Source organism: Puma concolor, chromosome A2 (assembly GCF_028749965.1).
Source record: "Puma concolor isolate L17-30 chromosome A2, mPumCon1.1.hap2, whole genome shotgun sequence".
NCBI classification, from domain to species: domain Eukaryota; kingdom Metazoa; phylum Chordata; class Mammalia; order Carnivora; family Felidae; genus Puma; species Puma concolor.
In genome coordinates this window covers 924,963-944,388 of record NC_141668.1, presented here as the reverse complement: position 1 = coordinate 944,388, position 19,426 = coordinate 924,963, and the positions used below count along the sequence as shown (strand labels likewise).

Genomic DNA, 19,426 nt, shown 5'->3' with positions numbered 1-19,426 from the left:
TGGGGAAAGGGTGGAGACAAAGGGACACGGAGGATCCCAAGCAGGCTCCAGGCTCCGAGCTGTCAGCACAGAGCCCGACGCGGGGCTCGAACCCACGGACCGTGAGATCATGACCTGAGCCGAAGTCGGCCGCTCAACCGACTGAGCCCCCCAGGCACCCGAGGTGCCCCAAAGGTTCTTGCATGTCAGCACCGAGGAGAACAACGACAGGCCCGTTGCAGGAGCTACTCATGGGGAGAGCTGTGCGCGTGCGTGCGTGCATGTGTGTGTGTGTGTGTGTGTGCGCGCGCGCGTGTCTGGGAAGCTGGAAAAGCTCACCTGAATCAGGGCCCTCATGTTGCCCTACCAAGTACCTGGCCTCTTTATCTTTCTGCGTTTCGATGATGCACAGTCCTGATTACAAAGTGTCTCAGCTGGTAATAAGTGCACTCCATTTTTCTTCAAATGTGCGTTGTATTCAGTTCCCAGATGAATCCAATTAGCATATCATTGTGACTGATTAAATATGCCTCATGTAAATTTACATGTCAAAACACGCTGAACTCAAACAGATAGACAAGGCCGCCAGGCGTCCGTAAACAGCTCTGCAGGCACAGCCAGCTTGAGACACAAAAGCTGAAGTTGAAATTTGCGGCGATGACCAGGTAGAGACCAAGGAAAAGCAGAGAGCTGCTGTGACTCATGCATGAGGGGAGGGGATGAATATGGACATTCGCCTCCCTTTGTCCCTGACGAAAAGCTATTGACAGGAGGCTCCCCGTCTGCATCCAAGGCTGTCGCATCAGATGAGCTCATCAGGTGATGGAAATTCGGCCTCTGATCCAGGAAAGGTCCCTGGGCACTGGAGTCGAGACTGTTTCAAAGAGATTATATTATCTTAGACAGCAGGATTAAATTAACATGGGAATGACTTCTACGAGAGGACATTTTTTTTGCTAAACATGTGCTAATGTTTATTATGCATAACATTTTCTTATCATAAGTGATCTCCTTTGATGTCCTATCCACTTGTTCGTCGGTTTCTGACATTCTTTTCAGAAGGGAGCGAAATCCCAAGGATGAACACTGGGTTGTGAATGTTGATGGAGAGCCTCACCGGATTCCTCTAAAAGCAGTGACCATGGGTTCTGTGGGTGGTTTGGGGGAAATTTTTTAAGTAACGAGCGATACGAAGTCTGGTTCGGCCATTCACCACAGGAAGCACCTCCCGTGGGACGCGCTGGGTCCCTGTCATCACGGGGTGAGCACTGTCACTCCTTTGCTGCACGCGGGGGCCTCCTGGAGAGCCACAGGAGCACGGCTGGCTGACGGTCAGCCACCGCCGCCCCTTCTCGCCACCACGTCTCCTCGAGGCCACACTACCCCAGGCTGCCGCCAGCCAGGACAGAGGGCGTGGGCGGAGAAGGTCTGAGACGCACCTGCCTCTGGGGCTCTGCCCGCGCCTTTCCATCTGCCCGTTCCAGGCGCCCGCCGGCCTCACCGCCCCCCCCGCCCCCCACAACCCTGGGCTCCGGCTGACCCTACCCATACCTGCTCCTCAGCGCCCTAAGTGACGCGCCTCCTGTTACAAACAGCTCCACTCCTTTGTCATCGTCTCGCGGGGAGCGTCACCCTCTCAACCACGGGCGAGCTCAGTGAAAGTGATGTCCCTTAAATGAACCCAGAAAGGGGTTCACGGCAGGGGAGACGTGTGCTCCCCGTGAAGAAATCTCAGAAGCACCAGGCCGTTAAACAGGCTTAATCCCAAGCAGGCTCCGGAGAAGCTCACGCCGGGCCGGTGCCGGCGAGCAGCTGAGAGACGAGTGCCACCAGGATCAGAGGGGCCGTGTCAGCCACGTCCACGGTTCACTTGCAGCACGGGGACGGCGGGGCCTCTGCGTCTCCTCTCTGTGCAGCTGTGCTGTGGAATCTCAGCCGTTCAGTCAGGGTGGAAATGGTACAGAAAAGGCGAAAACACATCATTTAAAACGGAGGAAAGGAAACATGTCCAAGACCGACTGTGGCTCTGACACCAGATCCGGGGGGTTCTTCAGAGGGATGAGTATTATGACCAAATGGAAAACAAGTGTTCTCGGTGTGTCTTATCGTGAAGCGTTAAAGGGATTAAATCTGTTTAATGTCGAAGAGAAAAGCACTTAAACATAACAGGCATGTTCCGGAAAGCCGCACACAGGACGCTCCTTCTCACCTGGGTAGAGCTGCAGCCTGCTGAGGGGGGGTCACAGAGACCCCAGAGCGCGTGGAGCCCTGTGAGACTCCTTTCCGATTCGGCTGGCCGTGAGCGCCCCTGTGGGGTGGGGTGGCCGTGAGGGTCGACGTGGCAGTTGCTCGCGGGGCGTCCCTGCCGGGTCTCCCCTAGGCAGGTGCCGGCTCGGAAGTGGCGCCGCCCGAGGGACCGCGTCACCCGCTCCAGGGAGGTGACGGAAGGGAGGGATGGCGCAAACCCAACCAGACCTTCATTGGCTGGTGAGCGCGGTCCGGAGGCTAACAGTGTTTTCCAGGATGTGGGATCCATCCCTCGAACGTTTCAGAACGCCTTCACATGGCTGGGGGGAGAGGCTCCAGATCAGGCCAGGCCACGGGGCTGGGCTCCGCACCTCCCGGACCATCTGCTGTGTCCACCTGGAGGCACCAGGCTCCACAACCTCTGTCCCTTCTGTGGATACCGCGGCCCTGTCCCCTCTCCGCCCGCGATGGGTGCATCTTTGCTTCCTGGACTCCGCGTTGACGAAGCTGGGGTCTGGCAGCCGTTCGTTCCTCACGTTTCCCTCGCTGCCCTCTCCTCCCTCCCATCCATCACCGAATCCCACCCGTGTCACCTCCCGCCTGTGTTTGCCGCTCTAAGTCCCGCATGCCAGCACCTCTCCCTGGCTCAAGGCTCACTTCTCCCTGGTTTCTCCGCCCCCGTCTGCTTTTGCTCTGTGGCTGGACGGCCCCCGCCAGCCCGGCCCTCCCTCACCCCCATACAGCCGCGACGCTCGCCCACGCCCGCCTCGGCTGGACCGCCGGCCTCCCTCTCACAGCTGACATCAGCTCCTTCAAACCGCTGATCGCAACCAGGAGGAGTGTGACCCTCCACCGGACTCGGGTGGATCTCTGTCCCTGACAGACGCTCTGTACATACGGCCGTCACGGCCTAACAGCCAGCACTTGTGCGTGCCGTGGCGCGATGTCTGTCTCACCACGACGGGGCCGGCCGGGGCCAGCCTGCCTCGTCGGCAGGACCTCGCAGGGTCACAGGGAACAGGCGCGCGTTCCGTCCTCCCCCGTGAGCCGCACAGAGGTCTTGGAAAAACCACTTGGTAGGAGTCACTCTGGGTAGGAGTCACTTTTGCCCTGTGCCCAGGGCTGGGCCGGCCATCAAAACCCTCTTAAGGGTCACAGGGATCAGCTGGGGGACATTTACAACTAACCCTCAGGAGCCGAGTCTCAGATCAGTTCTCCCAAAACTAAGTACAGCACAAGGGCTCTGCCAGACAGACTTCTGCTCTCTCACTCTTCCAGCGACATTTACTTCCCTTGGTTGAGCTCTGTCCGCCTCATTTCTACCTTGAAAAGCCCTTCTGGTGTGCCTGCCCAACCAATTCAACAGAATCGAGAACTCAGCCGGCCGTGGTCACTCTGTTCACACCCTCTGCATCACCGTGGAGCTGCTCCTGTAATTATTCACAGGCCACCGTCTCCCTGAGTGAAGCCACGGGACACTTGCCCGACGCACACGAGAGTCAGAAAGAGAGTGTCTCCGAAAGACTCGGGGATTAGAAGCCTTTGCTAAACCACGGTCCTCAACAGGCAGTAAGTGCACCCTTGTCTGTCGTGACGTGTCCCTAAAGTTTGCAAACCGCAGAAACACAAGCCGCGGACGATCGCAGTGGCCCGACAGGCTGCAGCCTCCATGGGACTTCCCTCTGCGGCAGCATGGCCGCGGGCTCAGCCGGTCCGTCCCATCCCATCCCGTCCCCTCGCATCCTGTCCCGTCGGTGCCTGTGGGCCCAGGAGCCACCGCACCCCCCGCCCCCATCGTTTGCAATCCCAACTCCTAACTGAGGATAAAAACAAGAAATGGTCACAGTCCTCCTCCCCTTCTCCCTCAGCCACATTGCGGGTGCAGCTGGCTGGGCCTGAGTGCGTGAGCCCCTCCCCGCGTGCGAGGTCTCTGCGATGTGGGCAGACGCGGGCAGTGCGTGCGACCTCTCCCGTCTGGATCCAGGCCCGCCCCGCCCTCCTTGTAGTCACGCACCGCTGTGTCATCAGACGTGCGTGTGCACCTCCTTCTTGTCCACAGACTGTCCCTTCCCTGACACCGAGCCCCACGAGGGCAGGTTGCCTACAGCTCACGCAGCATCTGCCCCAAGCGGGAGCTCAGTAAACATCTGCTGCAGGGCCGGGTGGGGCCCAGGAGGAGGGGGAGGGTGACCACGGCTGGGGTTCCACGTTCTCACTGTTGTCAGGCTTCACGCCGAGGCCCCTACCTCCTCGTTCGCTCACTTCTCACACCTCCAGGTGGCAGGCTTCCCACTCACTCCGCGGCCCAGAGCGGCCGTCACTTGCTGAGATCACAGGCGGGCTTGGCGCCCCGTCCCAGTCCTGCTGCCCGAGAATGACGCCCGGCCGGCCCAGGCGCGGTGCCTCTGAGTGTGCGACGCGGGGCAAGAGTTCCTGCCCACGTGGTCACTGCCGAGTCACACACACCCGTGAGCGCTCCTGTAACTGACAGTCGTGAACCCCAGGGCTGAGAATGGCCGGCATCAGAGCGGCCCTGGGCACACTGGCGGGTCTTCAGTGAGTCCCGAGCACGGCCTGAGGCTTCCCGGGCCCGCCGGCCTCGTCCGAACCCAAACGGGCTCCTTGGCGGCGGTGCCTTCTCTAAGCAGAAAGCCTTCATCCCGAAGCCCCGTCGCCGTCTCCCCCTCCAGCGCCGCCGGCCCCGCACCTCGTGGACAACCACTGGGCCGACGCGGGGCGGTTCCCGGAGAGGGGACGCGCCCTGGGCCGCGGGCTAACGGCGCTTCGGGCGGCCTTATGTCACTGGCTTACGTGGACTGTGCGGCTCTAGAAAGTGGCGGTGGTGCCCCGTGAACGTCTCGACCAGCACTGCAGCCGGCACGGCTCCACACGGCGGACGCGCACCATCCCGGCTCTGGAGGCCGGACTCCAGAACCCGGGTGCGCGAGCGCGGGCTCCAGCAGAGGGTCCTCCCTGCGTCTGGTGTCTGCCGGCCGGCCTTGCCCTGCTCTGCCGACCCCCCACGTCTCTGTCCTCACGGGGCACCCACCCCAGCCAGCGTGGCCTCCTCTTAGCCTGATGACATCACAGAGGCCCTGTCTCCAGACACAGGCTGGTACCCGGACGTGTATTCGGGGCTGCTTCCTACCCATAACGGGCACCGGCCTCACCCGCATCTGAGCGCGGGGCTCGGGGACGTTCCTGACACGGTGAACGACAAACAGCATGAAAGGCCGCGTCCGCCTCGTGGAGAAGGGAAGGCGCGTCGGCCACACGGTGCTCTCGGCCTCGGGGTTTACAAGCCACGCCGCTTCCTGGCTCGCTGTCGACGTGATGTTCCCGACCCCAGCAGGGGACCGCTCAGCCTCCTGGGATGAACCGACCGGAGCTCTCTTCAGCTCCGAGACAGGGCTGCCGTCCCTGTCGCCCAGCCTGATCACAGCCGCGTCCCAAATTAAAGGATCAAACCGGCCCAGCGGCTCCATTTAGAGACGTGCACCCACCTCTGCCATTACTCACTCGCGAGCGGCCGGGACACTGGGGAACAAGGCGGGGGCTACGCCCATGCGGAGGAAGCCAAGGACAGCTCTCCACGCGCTCGACAAGAGCCACTCCCAGCCTGCCTCTGCCACGGCTCCCATTCGGGCCGAGTCTCCTGTCCACCAGCTGCCGCCGCGTGTCCCATGGCGGTGCCACGCAGGAATGCCCAGCAGAGGGGTGGCCGTGAAGCAAATCCTCTCCAGGCCAAAGCCACTCAGAGGAGAGAGCAGACAGCTCTGTGGCTGCCGGTGCCACAGTGTGAACACTCAGGAGCCCACGTCTGGGGCGTTTCCAACACCGTGTGGCCGTGGACCCAGAGGCAGCAGAGGAGGGAGGCAGCCGTGTTACGAGCCGCCGCGCGTGGTCACAAGGGCTCCCTCCTTACCAGCGCCCGGTGCAGGGCGGGGGCGGCCCCGTACGGAGTCCGGGCGGGAAGGCTGTTAATCTGTTGAGGTGTCAGAGTCAGAAGTCACGGGAGCCACTCTTGAGTGTGGACAACGGATCACGCGGTCCTGGCTGCTCGCGGGGAAGAGGCCGACACCGCTTTTTCGACAAAAGAAAGTGCCAGAAAACCAGGCTGTGGCACTCGTGAGCCTGCACTGGGCTCGGAAACACACCGCACCGTCCCACCTCTTTCCCCGAGGAAGCCGGAGCTCGCCGAACTCCAGCCCCTGGTCGAGCCGTGGACGTGCGGGTCCCGCACCAGCTTCCGGGAACGAGCCCAGCACAGGAGCGAGCGTGGGGGCAGCCTCGCCCTTGGAGGGAGGGGACCCGCCCCCCGTCACACGGGAAGGTGGGGTTCCCGGAGATGCCGCACGGGCGGACCCCAGGTCGTGACAGTAAAACCCGCCCCACCCACCTACCTATAGGGGGGCTGTCGTGTGACCTCGGACAGACACACACCACACGCGTATACACCTGCACGCACCTGCACACCTGCACACCCACATCCTCCGCACATATCACATGCATGTGCACACCTATGCACTCTGGCACCTGCACACTTATGCATGTCATGCACACGGACTCGCTCACACATGCCACACACCTGCGCGCTCACACATATCACACACAGGTGCACAGCTACACACACTTACAATGTCACACACACACACACCACACACTTGCACACCTGCACACCTACACATATCACACACCACACACATACACATAGCATGTGCATATACATAGCACACAACTGCACACACACATGCCTGCACACATTACTACAGGCACTTACACACCACATACACCTGCACACACATCCCCATACATGCATACTCAGTGCTCTGTTCAGGAGGGGACGCTGGGCAGACCCCTCGGGGCGTTACATGCAAACCCGACCCTGCTCTACCCGCCGCTCTCCACTAGCCGGCCTCAGTGGGTGCTCAGGAACAGTCTGCGTGGACTCCCGTGGGCCACGGTCCGCCTCCCCATGGAGCGCAGCGCACCGGGCCCTTGGGAGCAGCCGCTACGTCTCAGAGCCCGCGATCTGCATTTTCTCAGGTTCTATCCTGCTTCTGGCCCGCTGACAGGCCACATCTCCCTGTGACGGCGGCCCTACAAATATCTGTGCATGCTGGCCGGAGGCAAACAGGCCCCCGCCTCCAGGGACAGTGTGAACCCTCCTACGGAACAAGCAGACAAGAACACGGGGCTAATTCTGCACAGTCCACTAGAAAATAGCCAGGTACACAGAGCGAACTGGCTTTAACCTCGCTCAACCCAAACTAGCCTGGAGAGGGTGGAGCCTCTGGGGCGGCTGCCCGTAAAGCAGGTTCCTCAGTGGGACGACAAGGTCCCGGAGAGGAATTGCGGCTGCAGGCTGGGGGAGCCGCGGGACCGCAAGCAAAGGGCCTCTGCCTCCAGCCTCCGGGGGCTTGGGGACAAGCAGCAGGTGCCAGCCTACGCCTGTCAAGCCTCCCCACGCTCCCTCCACCCCAAGAGTGCCTGAGCCCAGCAGCCGTCCGGTGGTTGGGGTTCTCACCCCTCCCGACATTCCCCCCCCACACACACACAGGGCGAGGGGCACATGCGGAACTAAAGAGGACGGTGTGTGCAGTGCGCGCTCCTGCTCAGGACACGTGCCTCCGAGGCAGGCGCGCCGTCCCGCACCCCCGTGCTCCGGGAGAGGAAGGAGACAGCACCTTCCGGAGGTGGTCTGGAGGTTCGAGAGGACCTGGGGACAGGATGAGCAACTCACGTTCACTGCTGCTTCCAGGACCATCCCGGGACGGACAACTACCACACTTCTGTCTGCAAAGCATTTGAGAGAGTGCCGTCCACACAGAGAGACAGCTGTCTACACAGGGAGAGAGCTGTCTACATAGACAGAGTGCTGTCTACACAGAGAGTTCTGTCTACAGAGAGAGAGAGCTGTCCACGCAGAGAGAGAGCCGTCTACACAGAGAGCTGTCTACACAGAGAGAGTGCTATCTACACAGAGAGAGCTGTCTATGCAGAGAGAGCGCCATCTGCCCAGAGTTGTGTACACGGAGAGAGCCACCGACCCGCTGCATTGGAAGGACGCCAATGGTTCCATCTCTCCTGGAACAACCCTGTACTTTTTCAGTGTCCCCGTCTTCTTCTCTGTAACCTGAAGTTCTTGATCTGAGTGGCTTCCCGAAGGTCGTCCACTGGGGACGTGCTGCTTGTAGGGGCAGGAACGCAACGGTCGCCTCTCCTGACGAACAGGTGGACCGCCGGCTCGATCACACCGTCCCCGGAGCGTCGTCGGCAGGGCGTCCACCCGCTCTGCGTACACACGCCCGCGTCACACGTACGTCAGGTTGTCTGGCGTCCCTGGGACGGCGGGGGGCACGGAGTCTGGACGGCGGCACAGAGCAGCCACGGTGCACCTCCTGCTTCTGAGGGATTCGGGACACAGACTCAGCCTGGCAAAGAGCGGGCGTTGAGAAGGACACGTGATGCGAGACAACACGGTGTGGCACAAAACCACGTGACGTGATGCGACGGGACACGGGACACGGAACGCGGGACACGGCGTGACGCGATACGACACCACCTAACACGTCCTCTGGGTGGGAGACACTAACAAGGGGGCCCGCGGCGTAGGGGTGAAGAGGGGAGCACGGGAGGTCCTAACAGCTCCACGGGGCACCAACCTTTGTCCTGGCCTCGGGCCCCAGAAGCCACGATGGGGTTTTCCGGCCGAGAGGCTCAGAGGAGCATCCGAATCAGCCGTGTCCTCCCCGAACACATGTCTTCGTCGTGGAACCGAGGGCACGAGGTCCCAGCGGAGCCCCGCACAGGCCTACCGAGGACTAGCGCGGACGGAGGCCACCTCGGAGAGTCTGCGGGGACGACGCGAACCGGCCCTCGGCATGTGGGCCTCCAGCACCAGCTGCCCGAAAGCGAAGGGCGCATCTCAGGTAAGCACGGAAGAGGCACGGAGGCGGACAGCCGTGGGGCCGGCCAGGACGAGAGCCAGACCAGGCTGTGCCGGGGGCGGAGGGAGGGTTACGGCCACCACACAGCCCATGAGCCATGTCAAGGGTGCTCTCACATTTCCACACAGAGCGTACAGGAAGTGGAACCATTCCCCAAACTGATGCCGGGAACTCTGTTACTCGTGCATTTAGAATAAAGTCAAAAGTCCACAAGGGCCTCCAAAAACTAACACACTGTAGATTTAATTACAGACAAAAGAAATCTGACTTCTATTAAATGATGATAAATTGCATATTTAGAATAGAAATTACCCTGGAACATGAGAATGTTACTGTCCCTCTGTACTCCTTCGGACTAAGAAAATCACAGGAGATTCGCCCCTTGAACATGCTCCTCAAGAGAGAGAATATGGTGAATGCGTGGAACAGCAGGTGTAACGCGTGGAATAGCAGGTATAATGCACAGAACAGCAGCTATAACACGTGGAACAGCAAGTATAACACACGGAACAGAACAGCAGGTATAACGTGTGGAACAGCAGGTATAACACTTTCCTGGGAAAAGCCTGCTCTATGCCCCGATGTCTCACCGTGGGGCCCCAGGTTACTTATGTGCCCAAAGTCCCTTCTGACACCGAGTTGTGCTTCCGTTTATCCTCTCTGAGAACCGCCTGTCTGGCCAGCAGTCAGGTGAGCGGGAAGGTCTGGGATCGAGCGCAGCCTCTCTTCAAGCTCTCTTCCACAAGGGGCCGGGTTCCTGGCTCCAGGATGGAGAGAAGCCTCTACTGGAGGCTCCATCCCCACTTGGGGGGGGGGGGGCCGTCGGGGGGCCGGAACCCGACGTAGGGCTTCTCCCTGTGGGGGCGCCGTCACACATCTCCCGCCTCTCCAGCACTGGGCGTCTTCTCTTGGGAAGATGTGCGGGTTCACCTTACTTTAGGCCGCAGGTCCCTTGAGTTGTCCCAGCCTCGCGTGGCCGCCCCTCCTGGAGGCGCCTGCCCATCCGGACATGGTTCGGGCGGGGCCCAGCGCGGAAGCTGAGTGCTGGCCAGCGAGCAGCAGAACCTTGGATCCTGAGGCTGTCCTTGCTCAGCACACGCTCGAGCGTCACGGGGCGAGCAGTCATTGTCCTAGACAGGATCCTAAGTTGGAGGGAGACAGGATGCATTTTTCCTCTTTTCCTGGAATTGCTCTCCCAGCACCGCACAGAAAAGCGGGCTGCTGCGGAGGCTGGTGGCTGCGAGCAGGGACAGCAGGGGGCGTGTTCACAGGGGTGTGGGGTAGAGTCAGGGTGACGTCTTATCTCCACGCAAATGAAAATGCCATAAACACGCTTTTCAGAGAAGACTCCTGCATTCAGGGCGTCTCATGAAACGGGGGAAACGTATTTCAAATGCCTCACAGTTCTTTTTGCTTCACGTTCGTTGTTCGTATCAAACCCAAACGCTGATTGAGCTCCTGCCACGGGCAAGGCACCAAGTTCAGTGGTGGGGTCTAAAGACGGGGACAACCTGGCTCTATCTTCAAGGACAGAGCGGTCAGGGGCTCCCAGACGTCACTGCCACCAGCCACGCCTGGCGGGCGGGTCTCACCCTGGCAGCTGGGCCCCACACCAGAGCGCAGGGGTGATTTGTTAACAAGTTCCCAGCCACGCTGGCAGTGTTGCCCTGGGGATCGTGCTTTGAGAACCACTGTCCCGGACCTCTGGGGTCAGCCAGTGTTCTCCGTAAAAAGCCACGGTAAGCACGTCAGGCTTGGCAGCCACAGACAAGGTACGAACGGTGATGGCATTGAGGGCCAGAAGGCCTGTGTGGCCGCGGGCCGTGGCTGGCCAACTCTGGGGAAGCGGCGAGGCAGGGGCACAGGGCAGGGGGCAGGGACAGGCGGGTGCTGGGGGGTGAAAGCTCCAAGGAGCCGACCGCACTGCCCTCTAACCTCTTCCCGAACAGCCAGAGAAGATCCAGGATGTGGGCTTGAAGACGAGACGGGGAAGGCAGACTGGGCTGCAGGGGTGCGGCCAGGGGTCCCGGCAGGGCTCTGCAGGGAGAGGGGAGAGCACCGGGCCGACAATGCTGAGAAGCAGGAGTGCAGGAAGGCAGGTCTCCGGGTGGAATGGGGAGACACCGTGTGCTGCTTTCCTCACTGTCCCTGTGCCGCTCTGTTCTGCCCGGGGCCCCCACGGCCGTCACAAGCCCGGCACACGGCATCTCTGTTCCCAGCCCTCCCGTCGGAAGTCACACGGCACACACAGGAAAGCAGCTGTTGGTGGGGTCGGCTAGGTTCAGAGAAGACTCATAAAACCAGACAAATCCCCGTAACTGGGACCCTTCAGACACTAAAGCTCACCCCCGTCACCACCGTTAAAGCAGGGCAGCCATCAGCTCCGTCACGAACGGTTTCGGCTGAGCCGGGGATGCCGGTGCCGTAGCGAGCCTGGTGGGCTTCTGAACGTACCAGTTTACACCCCGGCGGGAACCGTGTCAGTGCTTTTGTGGAAGACTTTCCACGTGGAATTTGCCTCTTCGTGCTTTGCCGTCGTGAGAAAATGCCGAGCGAGCACAAACCCTTCACGTTTAAGAGGCATCACCGCGCCCCGCGTGTGGGCTCCACGCCAAGGTGCCGGAGCGCAGGGCGCCTTCCTTCCCGAGCCTCCTTCCCGTGACGTGCTGATGCCTCCGGCCGCCACCCGCAGCCCGGCTTCCCTGGTGCCACCCATCGCCAGCATCTCAGCCGTGTGCCGGCTCGCCTCTGTGGAGACGCCCAGACAGCGACACCACCCACGCACCTGCCACCCCACCGTGGGAAGGTCCGAGCTCTCCTGTCTCCGTGCACAACCCGGGGGTCTCACCAGGCCACGAGGCTTCCACATTCTTACACACGGTATGTTGTTACCCTCCAACCCCACGACACCTGTCATCTCCTGGGCCACCTGAGACCTTCACTGAAAGAGGCTGCGTCGCGATGCACTGGCCCAGTGTCTTTCTGATCCCAAACACAACAGCGGTCCGAGGTGAGCGATGGCAGCTAACAACCCCACGGCCCTTGGAATTTAAATCTCCTCTCCCACCAAATGCGTCCTACCTCGTTTGATGCTAAAGCAAGCCCGCGGAGCATAATCACCAGGCCTGTATCTGACAAGGAGGGAACCCAGGGCTCGACGAGACCCAACGAGCCGTCCACAGTCTCAACACAGGAAAGTAGAATCGGGACTTGGACTCTGGCTCTGAACCCACCCCCTGTCCTTCGAGGCTCTCCTCTGCCAGCCTCCGGCACCACGGGGCAGCACGGCGGACATCCAGATGGAGCGTGGGAAACAGAACCGGCTCTGGCCCGTTCACCTCTCGTGGGGCGATCCACGGCAGCCGACACACCCACGCTGGAGAAACAGGTGCCGAGCAGGGAAGCCGCATCGCTCTGAGCTCCACTGGACGCCTCACGCCGTCCAGCTGACCCCTGCCCGCTCTGCTGGTGGGTCGGCCGGCTGCCCGAGGGGTGCCGTCCTTGACCGCAGGTGGAGCAGGTGCCTGACGCACGTCACCGTGTGCCTCCCACGGAGAAGGACCACAGGGCCAGACGGGCGGGGAAACCAGCCTTGCCGCGTCAGTCACCAGGCTCATTTTCAAGGAGCCCTGGCAGGCGGAAAAGACGGCTGATGGACAGGAAACGGGCCGTAAGGACACAGAGCCGACCTCGGCTGGGGTTCTGAGCAGCAGGATCTGTCAATGACAAACCTGCACACGGCCATCTAGGGGCTTCTTGCCCAAGTGCCAAATAGACTCCTGCTGGCCCCAAATGCCGGGGCCCATTTCTGCCCCGCCCCACACAGCTCTGGGCTCTGACACCTTCCTGATCCTCTGTCCTTCCAGTGAGAGGTCCTCTCCTGAGTCCCAGCCTCTGCAGGACCTGCGCTGGGCCGGCCGGTCAGGTGACGGCCAGCCTGCCCATCTCAGCCACCCTGCGCGGCTGCCGCGGGCCAATGGGTGCAAAGGGCTGTGGTGGGGCCAGCCTGTCACACACCTGTTGTGCAAGAGTTCTTCAAATACCGGGCCTCAGAGAGCCTCCTGGAGCGTGACACGGGGGCGCCTCCAAGGCCTAAAACCTGGGTGCGTTCGTGGGCTGCTAGGGAGGGCTGCCCAGCGGGAAGGCGCCCTCCCAGCCTGCCCCCCACGAGCCCCTGAGGGACAGGCGCTAAGGGCTGTCCGAGCCCAGGGAGCAGCCGGGACAGGAGCCATCACGAGAAAGCCATGCGGGTGCACTGGGCCCGCCACGGAATGACAGGCCGACCTGGACTAGAAATCACGCGGCCGTCCAGAGGCCACGGGGACCGCGGTTTGTGAAAGAACTCGCAGGAAGGGGGTTCGTAACAGACACCCGTGTTCCCCCTTCGAGACAGCTGGCTGCGCCGGACCCGCAGGCAGCGCTGTGGCTGACGGAAACTGCTGGAAGGGGGTGCTGGCTCGCCTGCACGGGGTGCGTGTCTGTGAGCCGTGGCCACGAGGTGCACATGGTGAGGGGTCCCCCGGCACCTTCCCTGGTCCCCTCGCACAGGTGTGGGCCGTGCTCCTCCTGTCTGGACACGTTTCTGCGCTAAGATGCTGACAGAACACCGGAGGCTCATCCGCCTATAGAGAGAGCACGCACGACTAGAAACGGACACGGGGAGGACCGGGGCTCGGACGCTCGTGCTCAGCACAGCAGTGAAGGGGCCGGCCGAGGCCGTCTTCGCAGAGTCCCTCAAGCCCGCCGCTGCTCACATCCCTGTACGCGCGGAGCTCCCCGTGTGCCCTCTCAGAACCGCTGGGGCGGTGGGCACGGAGCGGCGGAGGCAGCGAAGAGAAACGCCGCGCCGGTGCCCGAGTCCTGCCCAGGCCACGTGCGAATGGCCACCCGCCAGCATCGGGACGTCTAATTCCAGGGGCGCCTTGCCCCACCCGGGACGCCCGCCACCAGGTGCTTGGGCCACCCTCCACCTCTCCTTCCCTCACCCCACATCCAGCCCCCTGCCCGAGTCCGTTAAATCTGCAAACCGCGTCCAGACCCTGAGCGTCTGGGCCCCCGTCGTCGCCCTTTCCACGCCAGCGTCACCTCAGACCAGCAACGGCCTCCCGCTTCCGTTACTTCCCTCCCCTCGTGCCCGCCACCACAGTCGGCAGGCCGGGCAGACGGACCCTGGTAGGCGTTTCAGGTCATGTCATGCCAGTGGCTCCTTGGCCCACTAGAAGCAGACACTGAAGTCCCACCCCACGTGGGTTCCCCCCGGAACCAGATCCAGATTCAGATCTGAGGGCCGGTCATCTGGGGGAGCACGCGGAGCTGCGGGGAGAGGGCTGGGCTCGTAGAAGTGACCCGGCTGCACACAGCACGCGTGGGTCACCCCCGACGAAGCGCTTATCCATCCGCTATCGTGACTGTGCTCGCGCATCACCCTCACGTTACAGAAGCAGCAGCTGTGGCTCCCGGACCCGTGGCGGGAACGGAAGGTCAGCAATAATCGACCTGCTGAAATTTCAGCTCGCAGGGCACCCCGTCTGAGCTTCACAGGACCCACAAAGCCAGGGCCGTGCCCCATCTTCCTGGACTTTCCCACAGTCCCACAGCTTGCAGGTGACACGGCACACACGAGCTGGGAACCCCACCTCAGCCCCCACCCCTGGACGGGACTCCGCTCCTCTGTGACCCCGTGTCCGCCCCACGCTGAGGGGTCTATACAGCGGGACAGAGCACTAATTCCACGCGCTGGGCTCCACACGAGACCCCCGTGCCCGTGCAGACAGAGCCTGCCTGCTGATAAAATCAGGCGACTTTCCACACAAAGCGTGAAGACCAGTGACTAATTTGGCGACACTTGCTTAGCACTCCGTGTCACACGTTGCCTGTGGGGCAGGTAGAAAGGCACACGGACCGTGATCCCACCCAGGAGGGGCCCCGCCTGGTATTTCCCACAGGCTGTCAGAGCAGAGGAGAGGCTCGCCTGGTGGGCGTGGCCCGCGCCCTTCCAGAAGCAGCAGGTGGCGAGGCGGTGGGCTCCCGGTCCCGTCCGTACCCAACAGGAGGCAGGGAGCCCGGGCCAGCCCGGCAAACGGCCGAAAGCAGACCAGAACGACCGGGGACCCCAGGGGCACAGGGAGTGACTGATGCCGTCAACAGCCAAAGGAGGCCAAACGCCTCCTGGAGCGAACCGGGCGGCACCCGCTCGCCCCTCCACGAGGGAGAACCTGTTCCTCCCGCAAACGGTGGCGGTAATGCATCGGCTCCCTTTGTCCAGCAGTGCATATCGAGCAGCACGGTTTCTAGTATTTGGCCTGACCCCCGTCCCTAACCCCTCCCCGAGCACCGCTCGTGTATTTCTACACGGGTAACCCTGCAAATTAGGACAGACGAAACCCCTCCGTAGCACTGACTCATTCACACCCAGGGTGAAGCCGTGAGGAGAACTGGCCTTCACAACTTCTCATTACGGAGACGCGGCTCCGGGAGTCTTCTCCAGCTGGGCCGATTAGCACGGCTCCGCCACGCTGACAGCACCGCCCTCCACTCCGGCAAACGCTCGTCAAGATGCCAGAAGCAATCACCTGGCTGTTTAGGACGGAGCGATGGGGCCAGCGCCCTTCCCTTCCTCCCACCCGTCCGAACCTTCTGGAAGCCGCAGCCGTCGGGCACTTGCTCCCGGGGCCGCCAAACGGTGCTTCCTGCTGACGTGCACGGCCCTTACCGCACCCCACCGGCCCCGAGGGCCACCCACCCCACAGGCAGCCCAGCGTTTCCGGGTCCCAGGGAGACTCTGCCACGGACGGCCGACCGCCAACCACGCGGTCGGCGAGGGAATCGAACACGCCGCCGAGCAGAAGCCCGGCACCGGATGTCCACGGCCTGCCACGGGGACAGCCCGCAAGGTGACCCCCGGCAGGAGGTGACGGGAGCCCGGGGGTCATGAGGTGGGCGGTGCCGCAGAGCGGGAGGCAAAGGTCATTTACCCACGTCTTCTCCGACACCAGAAACCCAGAAACGCAAACATCGACTAGAAACACGCTACTTGAGAACAAGGGATGCGAAGGGCAACAGAGCATTTCTCTGCTTGATCAGATGACCCAGCCAGAGAGAACAGCGGTAACTAACTGCCACTCACCGCAGCGTGCTCAGCCGTCGAGTCAGCGAGCTCTGCGCCTGGATCCGCCGTGCGCCAGCTACACACCAGCACCAGCGGTTTCCACACGCTCCACAACGCGGAAGCACCTGCTCACGCGGGACCCGGGTCCTCTCCTCGCTCGCTCACACCGCGCGCTCCCATGTCCTGTCACCCACTCATTCGGGTTCATAAGTGGGGCAGAAGGTCCAGGAGAGGGTCCCCTCGTACCGGGAGCAGAATCTGGACTCAGAAAACCAGCTGCGCTCATCAGTCAGGACGCATAGCAAGGACGTTTGTCGTGGGAATTACGTGCCTGTTCCTTACGTTTCGTATCACTTTGTGCGAAATTAGCCAAGTAAGTTCCCTTTCAGTCCCACCACCGGGGGTGCTTCCCCCCTCATAAGATGCCTGCAGCGTCGTGCCACTGAGCCCCCGAGGGGAGCACACGCAAACAGTCACTGTGTCCGCAGGCAGCGATCTCCGCGGCAGGCTCTGGTGTGCAGGGTGCCAAGGGAGGCCAGCCCGCCTGACGCGGGTCCGCCCGACAGGGCCGATCAGTCGCTTGCAGCAAGGGCTCCCCATCACCTTCTAAAACAAGAGACTGCGAAAACTTCCTGTCCTTGTTAACACGCGAGGGAGTCTAGTGCTCAGAGAGCTCACTTCTCCTCGGGGATGGGACCTTGGTGCCAGTCGTGCCCTTGGTACATCCACTGCCAAACCAGAGTCCTGATGGTCACCAAGCTGTTTTTCTTAACCTTTTTCCCGTATAGCACCAGGTGCGTGCGTAACATGATAAAATTATGTACAACACAAGAGAACTAATTCTTTGAAAGCGCGCGTGGAACCTCTTGCACGTGCACGACAAGAAACCCTCCGCTTGCACAGCCCCGGCAGTCCCGTAAGTCCGGCAGGCACACCGGGATCCTTGAGCGGATTCAAGAATTCAGAAAGTCACTGCCATGGCTCTCAAACGTACACCCGGTGTGCGATTCCCGCCGGCATCCAGCATTTCAGTACGGGACACGAACACATTTAAAATGACCAGCAAACTAGATTTTAAATAAGCAACCCCAGTTTCCCCAGAAAGCAATAAAAGAAATGAAAGGCCACCGCCAGGGAGTAGATGCCAGGACTGTAAACGCTGAAAAGACCTCCTTCCATTTTATACCATTCATTACTGTGCCCTGAAGTCCCAGCAAATCCGACTGGGAAAGCATTGCTTCCCAGCACTGGGATGAGCGGCCACCCGTGGGACGACCGTTAATGCTTCTGCGTAAAAAAACCACAGTCGCTGACCGGGTCCTAACTCCGTCTGACCATCTCTGCCGCGGAGACGCGAGGATGGATGCCGGAGGGAAGGAGGGGCCTGCGGCCACGAGGGCCACAGCCACTGACACGGGATCCCCTCCCTTTCAGGGGGCAGGGCACTTGGAGCGAAAGCTGCCGGCTTCTTTCCCTGGGGCCGCATCAAGCCGCTCCGCTGGGAATGACACTTTACTGCCTGCCGAGACACCTCACAGGGGCCTCACAGCGACCCGGGACACGGAAGCGAAGCCCGGGGCGTTGGGCTCTCCACGCGGTCGAAATTGGCTGGGTCTCTGGAGCAGAGTACAACTTGGCAAGGGGCTCTCCCTTCACCAAAAATCACTGGCCACTGAAATCATTACTTCCGCAAAAAGGACTACTAAGGGCACCAGGACCTACGAGTAAAATCCGGCAGCCACCAAACCAGAGAAGACCGACCGCTGACCCCGCCAGACGGAGCCCTGCCGAGGCCCGTTCCACGGCAAACGGCCACCACACGCCGAGATGACTTGCTGGGTCTCAAGGCAGGTGAGCAGGAATCCCCAGGGCCCTAGAAGCAAAGCTAGAACAGAGCTCTCTGTTTCTCTTCGAACCCTTCATCCCGCACTGTCTTGGTCTGGGACAGACAGAAGCACGGCCGGCGTGCGCTTCTCACCTGGGACAACGCGGAAAACCTCAAAGCAAAATGGCACTTGCTCTGTCCACGCGGGGGCTGCCGCAGACACCAGGCCCTTGCTCCCCTGGGCGCCAGGCTCTTTGTCTCAGACCGAGCGGTGTGGTCCTCATCCTGCACCTGCAGCCCAGCCCGCCGCGCAGTGGTGATGAGACGCGGTGCCGACCGACCCTGTCGTCCCTGGGCCGGGCGAGCGTATGCCCACGCGCGTCGTGTCGAGACAGCCTTACCTGCGGCCTGCGCGACATCTCCCGTCGTCAGGTTCTGGACACTGGCGCTCAGTCTGAAGGTCACCGCTGGGCCCACAACACTGCAAGAGACCAGGAAGAAGGAGCTCAGAACCGCTCTGCACGGCGTGTCGCTTCTCCACCAGCTACGCGGGAAACACGGACACGCTGACGACACACACGCATCGAAGCCACTGCTGTTCCACGCGCGACCTCCGCCAGGCTCCGGGTTTCTCGACGCCGTGCCTCTTTGTCCCCATATTCCAGGAATTCTGTCGACAGGCTTTGCTTTTCTAACCCATACACGGCAGCGCTCTTATAAAAAATTCAAATCAACCACAACCAACCAACAAGAACAAGCAGATATTCTTGCGAGGGAAGAAGAAAAATTGTTATGGAAACAGATTTTAGTATTTGGCTCCCACAGGAGTGGTAGGAATCAAAAGCAGAAAGGAAAGAGACTGGTATTTTTAAATTTCTCTTGACAGGAACCGTTTAAAAAACTTATCAAAGTCATTAAGAACTATTTAGTATAAAAATAACTAGCAGGGAATTGCCAGACAGGAATGATTAAAATTTTCAAAGCTTTTTAAATACTGTGTTGAACATCAGTTTCAAAAACATATCTCATTTTAAATAATTTTATTCGTCTGAAGGGGAGAGGGAAGAAGAAGGGAGGACCTTAGGAAAGGGGAGGGGGAGAAGAGGAGGGAGGAGGGGGGAGGGGAGGGAGAGGGGAGGAGGGAGGAGGGGTTGGGTCCCTTTCACCAGAACCCGTGTCCTAGCTCCTCAGGCTCCTGGCCTCAGGTGTCCAGACCCCTCCCGGAAAACAGCATCCCCCCATCTCTTATCCGTCTGGTGAATGAGGGTGTGAGGTGCAGGGCCGGTCCCACAGAGAGGAAGGTGCCGTGCAGGCTGC

General features: G+C 61.1%; 1 protein-coding gene across 1 annotated transcript in view; it reads right to left on the bottom strand.

Annotated features, from left to right (window-relative positions):
• Nucleotides 1-19,426, bottom strand: part of PTPRN2 (protein tyrosine phosphatase receptor type N2) — an 806,499-nt gene that overhangs the window by 413,524 nt on the left and 373,549 nt on the right. The window contains exon 12 of the mRNA XM_086680696.1: nt 18,511-18,590. Within this exon, the coding sequence (XP_086536822.1) occupies nt 18,511-18,590 (80 nt within the window). The remainder of the gene's footprint in view (nt 1-18,510; nt 18,591-19,426) is intronic.